Here is a 7,930-nt window from a genome sequence, read left to right on the forward strand (position 1 = left end):
AGGAGCTCCTGCAGTAGAGGTGCGAGTGCCACATGAAATGGCCTGATTCGGCCCGCGGGCCTTGAGTTTGACACCTGTGCACTAATCTCTAGGTGCTGCTTAAAAGTAAAGGATCAGCTTCTAGCTTTTATACTCTACATACAGGGCTAGTGCTGCCAGGCAGAAGTGCTAATAATGGCAGTTTCAAAGTAAACTCCCATGGATGATTTATACCTATAGGTAAGCCTATAATAACACTTACCTACAGGTACAGTAAATGTATCTCCCAAAAGCACACAGTTTGGGAGATATTTACTTGTGAAGCTGCCGGTGACATAACTGTGCATGTGCACTTAAGGAAAGACATACTGTGTAGCTCCGTCAGAGCCCTCTACTGTGAACAGCGTCATGCGCACAGGAGAGACGTCTTTGCGGCTCGTCCAATCAAAGGACCAGAGCTCGCCAACACGGAAGGAAGACCAGGTGAAAATGCAAGTCCTGTCAGCAGCACACAGCTAGAAGCCTTTGTTTTATTTAAATTTGTACATAATGTGCTAGTATGTGGTGCAGACTAGCACATTATAGATTTGCCTTGCAAGTTAAAAAAAAAAAACACGGTGGTTTACCACCACTTTAATAATCTGCTACAGGTAAAGGGAGGTTGAGAAAATTTGTCTGATGCGTTTGGACACAGCATTTAAATACCTTATAGTTTTTATTATTGCACAAAAGATAAAATAAGGCCTCATTTACATGGGCGTCCCCATCCGTACACCTGTGTGCAGGCAGACCCATCCATATCTATTGGGACGCAGTATCTGCATGAACAAAGCTGCTGGTCTCAATTTGACAACCATGCGGGTCCGCCCCCCCCCCCCCCCCCCCGAATACAGGACCGTGTACGCTGGGAAACACGCACACACAAAGCTGTCAGAATGGAACCAACAGCGTAGTTCATACAGCTGCTGCACCCAAATAGACATGAATAGAACTATCTGTGCATCCCATGTGGGCAAAGACAGTCCTTCGAATGGGTGTACGAATAGGTAAGCCCATGTGAATGCGGCATTAGACTGAAGGACATACTGTACAAGTAAAAACACAATAACACTGGACAGAGGGGGCAGAAGGTGTTTGAGCGTGAGGAACCATTCACACCATTGCTTTGTGATAACATACCCCACAACCTGCAGTAATACAGGTCATATGCATTTGTGCACTGTAATGCCAATCGTTATGAATAGCCTACGTACCTCTAAAACACATGCACGCTGCCAACACAGTACAGCATGGCCCTACGTACAGTACGTTCTGCTGCAGAACAATGCAGCCTGTCCTGATTTCATGTGTGTTGTGCCGTTCAGCCCAATCATTTAGAGTGCATACATCCCCAAATGCATAGGTCTAAACCACGCCTTATACACAAGGCAAGATAGACGGGAATTTATCAAAACTGGAGCATCTGCGCATGGCACCCAATTTTCTTATGCGTTAAAAATGGAAGCTAGAAGCGGATCGGGTCCCATACACAGATGCTCCAGTTTTAATAAATTCACTGTGTGTATTTGAGAAATTCTCCTCACCAGTGTTTTGATATGCACTGTGTGCAGCTAGAAGGTCTTATTTAATAGACCTGAATGGACTACTACTACTACTACTTACTACACACAGCTGTTACTGTTCACCATCACAGGAGTGAGCTCTCAAATGATGAGCTCAGAGCTACGGCATCAGGGGAGAGAAAGAGCATGCAAGGGGGTTTGAACCAGAGAATAGCTCACTCCTGTAGTGGAGAAAATTAACAACAGCTAGGCCTCTCTTAGCAACAAAGCAGGATGGGATGATGCATTCTCTAAAGCCCTGTACACACGATCAGTCCATCCAATGAGAACGGTCTGATGGACCGTTTTCATCGGTTAACCGATAAAGCTGACTGATGGTCAGTCGTGCCTACACACCATCGGTTAAAAAAACGATCGTGTCAGAACGCGGTGACGTAAAACACAACGACGTGCTGAAAAAAACAAAGTTCAATGCTTCCAAGCATGCGTCGAGTTGATTCTGAGCATGCGTGGATTTTTAACAGATGGACATGCCTACAAACGATCGGTTTTGTTCTATCGGTTAGGTATCCATCGGTTAAATTTAAAACAAGATTGCTTTTTTTTTAACCTATAGATAATTAACCAATGGGGCCCACACACGATTGGTTTGGTCCGATGAAAACGGTCCATCACACCATTCTCATCAGTTTGACCGATCGTGTGTACGCAGCATAAGAGTTTTTCAATCAGGCTTCATGAGGTATGTAAACAGCCTACACCCATAGCAAGGTCATTAGTCAACTTTTGAACAAACTGTGCAGCTTTTATTAATCTACAGGTGCCCCTTATCTGTACAGGCACTTTTTGGTAAAGGTGAACTATGCCTTTGACCTGGCCATAGATGGGTAATCATTTTTTCATCAGAGGCCTTGACAAAAAAATTGAATTCCTCCTTCACAAGCGATGTGGATGGATAAATCCTGCCCACTGCGCTGTTGTATTCTGACAGCGGGGCAGTGAAAAACACATTTTACCACCCCCCAACCACTTCCCTAAGCTACAGAGGTAGCTGTAAGGAGCTAAACACATCTCGCGAAAATCTCAACTGTCACTTGCGGATTGGATTTAAATGGATCGCAAACTAAAACAGAGCCAGAACATACTATTCTTCTAACGGTTCCATTCCTTGCAAGCGTATTCTCCTGTGTGCCAGTCTTCCATTATCTTCATTGGCCAGTGTGGGGTTAGGTCACTCCTTCACATGCGCAGGAGGCCGTTATTCCAGCACACAGACCCCAGGGTGGTGCTGTAAAGGTGTGCATGTGCAGCTCAGTTTACATTGTCAGAGAAGACAGAAAGGAAGCAGGTAGGTGTATTTTATGCCAGAAGAGACACTGTGTGGGGTCATTTACTAAAGGCAAATCCACTTTGCACAAGTGCACTTGGAAGTGCAGTTGCTGTAGATCTGAGGGGTAGATCTGCTGATTTTATAATCCAATCATGTGCAAGCTAAAATGCTGTTTTTTATTTTCCTTGCATGTCACCTACAGCGACTGCACTTTCAAGGGCAACTTGCAGTGCACTTGTAGTGCAAAGTGGATTTTCCTTTAGTAAATAACCCCCTGTATGTCTCTTGTACAATGAAAAGCCTGCCTGCTCACTGTTTGTTACAGCTGAACTTTAGCTCTGCATTAAAGGAGAAATATAGCTAAAATTTCTCCTATGGCTGAAGTCCGCTCTCTGTTGACGTCACAGAAATCAGTTCAGGCACCTGAACTGATACCCATCTCAGCCTCTCAGCGAGCCGCTGAAAGCCTGAGCTGACCGCTTCCTGCCCCTCCACAGCCCAGCGATACAGTGAGCAGAGCAGAGAGTTGCGACTGGCACACAGCAGATCTCTGCTCGGGGAGCTGAGAGAACCGAGTGATTGGCGGTGTTCGATTGATCCATTCTCATTGCAGAGGTCCCATGATGCATCCACCTAGGTAAGTATTAATAAAAAAAAAAGTCCCAAACCCATACTGCTCTTTTAACTACTTTAATACTGGGCACTTTCACCCGTTCATACCCAGGCCAACTTTTTGCGTTCAACACAGTCACACTTTAAATGACAATTGCGCGGTCATACAACACTGCAACCACAGAAAACATATATTTTTTTTTTTTTTAACACAGCTTTCTTTTGGTGGTATTGTATCTCCACTGGGTTTATTTTTTTTCTAAACAAAAAAAAAAATTGGGAAAAGGTATCTTAGTTTCACTTATAAAATTTTGCAACTAAGTATTTTTTTTTCTTCATTTATGGGCACTGATAGGCTGCATCGATGAAGCAGCACTGATGGGCACTGCTCTGATGAGGTGGCACTGATGGGCAGCACTGATGGGGATGCACTGATCATAAGGATACTAATGATCGGTGCCCTGATTATCAGTGTATATGTCCCCCGTCAGAATTGCCGGTTACCTGTGAGGAAAGAACTGCCGATAAATGGCAAGTCTGTTTAGATATGATCAGCTGTGATTGGACACAGCTGATCACATAGGGTAAAAGGCCAATTACAACATCCCTTTACTATGTGATCAGCTGTGTCCAAAGCACACGGAAGTCAGAGTGCCCAATGTGCGCCTCAGGGGGGCAGGGTTTTGAGAGGACTTCTATGGACACCCTCTAAGAACTATAGTACCACGCTATAATACAAGTGGTAGTAACTAGTACATTATGACGACTTACCTTAAAACTAAGCCCTTCAGCGGCGTGCTGCCACTGCTGCAGAGGCTTAATGTTCACCCGGTCTTCCTTCCAGATTTGTGTGCTGCGACCACTTGAATGGCTAAGCTGTGATGACGTCACTCCCACGCACGCAGGAGTCTGGGCCGCGGCCCACAGCTCTGAAGGGACGACACGGGTATGCTGTTCCCCCATAGCGCATGTGATGGTCACATCACCAGCTGCTGCTCTCTAGAATATCTCCTAAACGGTGCATGTTTAGGAGATATTCATTTTACCTACACGCAAGCATTATTATGGATAAAACAAAAAACAAGAGTTTACTACCAGTTTAAGTAAATAGGGCTCTATCGCAACTGCCCCAAATTGTGTGCAATGCACATGGTTGCGGTGTTGGCTTTTAGGGGTAAAACAGTGACCATATACCTCCTTACTGACTGTCAAATGTCCTCTGAAAAGTGATTCACCACGAATCGCATGTAAAGGCGAACACCTGTAAGGGCTCATTCAAAACTAATGATTGAGGGGTGGTAAAACCCCGTGGCCAAGAGACATTTTTACCATCCCCAACTGCAGAGGCAGTGGTTGCAGGTTTACACCTGCTGCGGCAGGAATAATACCCCCGTCGCTTTCAGTGGACATAACGCCCGCCAAGTGCAACACATTAAAACGAACGGGGCTATTCTGCAAGCGCCCCACAATGCACATGGTTGCAGTGTGCTGGTGCAGAGATCAAGGAGTTAACAAAGATGTTAAGGCATGGTGTTCTATCGAAAAGTGCCTCCCCATCAAATAGTGCCCAGGACGAACGGAGCATGTGCCGCACGTCATAGCACAACAGCTAATTTGCCAATCAGCGGGGCAGACGTAACCATGCCAATGGCGCATGTGCACATCGTAGGAGGTACCATTTAAATCAAAGGCACAATTTAAACCTTTAAAAACAGCAGGGGAGGGGGGGAGACCGTAGTTCTCAGATTGTGTATCGCTGCTGCTGGAGGGTGGCACAATGTGAACTACGTTCTCCCCCCGCTGTTTGTATAGGTTTCAATTGTGCCTGTGGAATGGTATCTCCCATCGAGAGATACCTCCTACGATGTGCGCTTGTCACGTCACTCTAGCTCAGTGTTTCTCAATTCCAGTCCTCAGGCCCCCCCAACAGGTCAGGTTTTCAGGATTTCCATTATTTTGCACAGGTGATTTGATCAGTTTCACTGCCTTAGTAATCACCACAGCCTTTTCATCTGAGGGAAATCCTGAAAACCTGACCTGTTGGGGGGGCCTGAGGACTGGAATTGAGAAACACTGCTCTAGCTGATCGTCAACTCAGCTGGAGTGCGGCTTTGGTGCTGCGCATGTGCGGGCACTTCTCAACAGAACAGTGGCACAACTAGGGTTGCCACCTCATCCCTTTAAAACCGAACACATTAATTACACAGGTTCTGTGGCTCATTCAAGGTGGAAATTAAACTCACTTAGTGCCTTATCTGCATTAAATTAGCCTTAGAACCTATGTCATTTTATATGTGTTCGGGTTTAAAAGGGATGAGGTGGCAACCCTAGGCACAACGCCTCCATACCGCTCCTCAGAGCATTTGACAGGCGATCTGATTGCACTTTAGAGATCAAAGCATGTGTGAATGCGCCCATACAATGCGTTCTGTGGAGCTCCACAACGTACAGGCGCCATTGTTCTGTGGGTTGCGGTTTACATCTTGGAAAACAGAGAAGGACCTGATTTCTTGCAAATCATCGAGCCATTTAAATTGAAAGCAAGCGCAATGGCGTGTAATGCGCCGCAATGTGGTTGTCAATCAGCAAGGATGGAAGCGCCAATCTGATGTCATTGGTTCATTGATGTACACAACACTCATCACATGACCTGCTAATCATCTTAGAGATAGATATATACACACACAGATAGATATATAGATGTATATTAGAGTAGGACAAAGCCCCCATCCATAGCAGGCTGTGCTCTCCCTCACCTTGCCGTCCAGCTCTCTCTCCAGTGACCGGAAGTCATTATTCCAGACCAGGGTATGCAGGGGGTACTTGGCCTGGTAGTCGTCTTCGGTGCTCATGGTGTCGGCTGGTGTCGTCGGGCCTGGCACGGCAGATCACACCCCCCGGGCACGGGCCGCCCCGGAGACACCGGACTCTCCAATACAACTTTTGAAAACAGGGAAGCGGCGGACGTGTCACAAGTGACAGCTGTAGGGGTGACACAAAGCACACATGTCAGTGTACACACAGAGAAGGCGGCGCAGGCGCTGTAGTGCCCGGCAGTAGCGGCATAACAGAAGCAGGGCTCAGGAGGGCACCACACCCCAGCCGGCTTCCGTCCCCTACATCACCCGCACAGCGGCGCAGCATCTTAGAGCCCCCCTGTGGGAGGCGCCGCAGATGGTACGGTCCAGGACGCGGACGCAGCCATTGTCACTGGAGGGGGGAGGAGTTGCCATTTTGTCATACACAATCTAATAAAACGTCATTCGCTAAAGAACGGATCACACAGTAACGTGACCGGCAACCACACCGGCTGCCGCTGTCATTGCAGGGAGCCAGGCGGGCTCTGCCTACGCCGTGCCCCGCCCTTACCTTGCGTTGGTGTGACCCATATCAAGGTGTGCATCTGGATACAGCTGCTCAGAGCAGCACGGCCGTCCCTCCATACTCTGAAGGTGGCTTGTAGCCTGCTTGGGACGACAGAACCGCTGCTGTAGTCACTTCAAGCTGTGCAAGCATACGCGGAAGTCACTATCATCTTTTGCTTTCCAAGCTGTGCGTTCCACGCCTCCCTTTGGCTCCGCCCGTGGTCCTCGCTGTGTTGCTAATAGGTGGAGTAGCCTGGCACAGTGCGGATGAGGAAGGAGGTTGTAAGCCGCGCCCACACGGCTGAGGAAGGCGTGTATTGGTTGGAGATTCTCTCCCCCACATATGCGACAATTAATAGAGAAGCCTCCTGTGTCGTTGGCACAGGATAGCATTGTATTACACACAGGGGGAGATTTACTAAAACTGAAGAGTGCAAAGTCTGGGGCATGGTAGCCAATCAGCTTGTTCAATTAACCGCCCTATAGCAGATTTACTGCTACAGGGCAGCACAAATACATGGTTCCGTACTTCTGGGTATGGGGGTGCACTTGCGCACCATCGGAAGCAGTAATCACACACAGCAGAAGCCAATCTGCAGAAAGACAGAACTGCCATCTACCTATGTAAACAAGGCAGATGGCTGTTCTGATAGGAAGGAAGGAATGGAGTTTGTGTCCCTGCAAGGCAGGGAATATATTTCACCTCTTCCCTTAGTGAAAGCTCCTCACACAGCACGGTAAAACACTGGCTAGGCACACAGGTAACTCTTTAATCGCCCCTGGTGAGGCTGGATCGATGAAGCGGCACTGATGGGCACTGTTCTGATAAGGTGGTACTAGGGTTGCCACCTCATCCCTTTAAGCCCACGTTCACATTGGACCGATTTAGCATGCGATTTGACATGTCAAATTGGTGGCTATATGCGGCAATGGCACCGTTCGAATTGGTGTGGCGCCACACCCATTCCCAAAAGTAGTTCGTGTACTACTTTTGGCGACTTCGGGGAAGACTTGAATAGACATCTGTGCAGGAACCCTCGTAAATGTCTGTCAAATCGCCCCCGAAGTCGGACTGTATTGCC

General features: G+C 47.6%; 1 protein-coding gene across 2 annotated transcripts in view; it reads right to left on the minus strand.

Annotated features, from left to right (window-relative positions):
- The window catches only part of ANKRD13A (ankyrin repeat domain 13A), a 56,821-nt gene extending 49,726 nt beyond the window's left edge, over positions 1–7,095 (minus strand). The window contains exons 1-2 of one of the 2 annotated variants that reach the window (XM_040351506.1): positions 6,853–7,095; positions 6,240–6,465 (exon numbers count right to left, since the gene is read on the minus strand). In XM_040351506.1, coding sequence (XP_040207440.1) covers positions 6,240–6,335 — 96 coding nt within the window. In that variant the 5' untranslated portion in view covers positions 6,336–6,465; positions 6,853–7,095. Of the gene's footprint in view, positions 1–6,239; positions 6,641–6,852 lie in introns of those variants that run through there. The other variant, XM_040351515.1, reaches the window with a different exon arrangement.
- Between the last annotated feature and the right edge of the window lie 835 nt (positions 7,096–7,930).

Source organism: Rana temporaria, chromosome 1 (genome assembly GCF_905171775.1).
Source record: "Rana temporaria chromosome 1, aRanTem1.1, whole genome shotgun sequence".
NCBI lineage: Eukaryota > Metazoa > Chordata > Amphibia > Anura > Ranidae > Rana > Rana temporaria.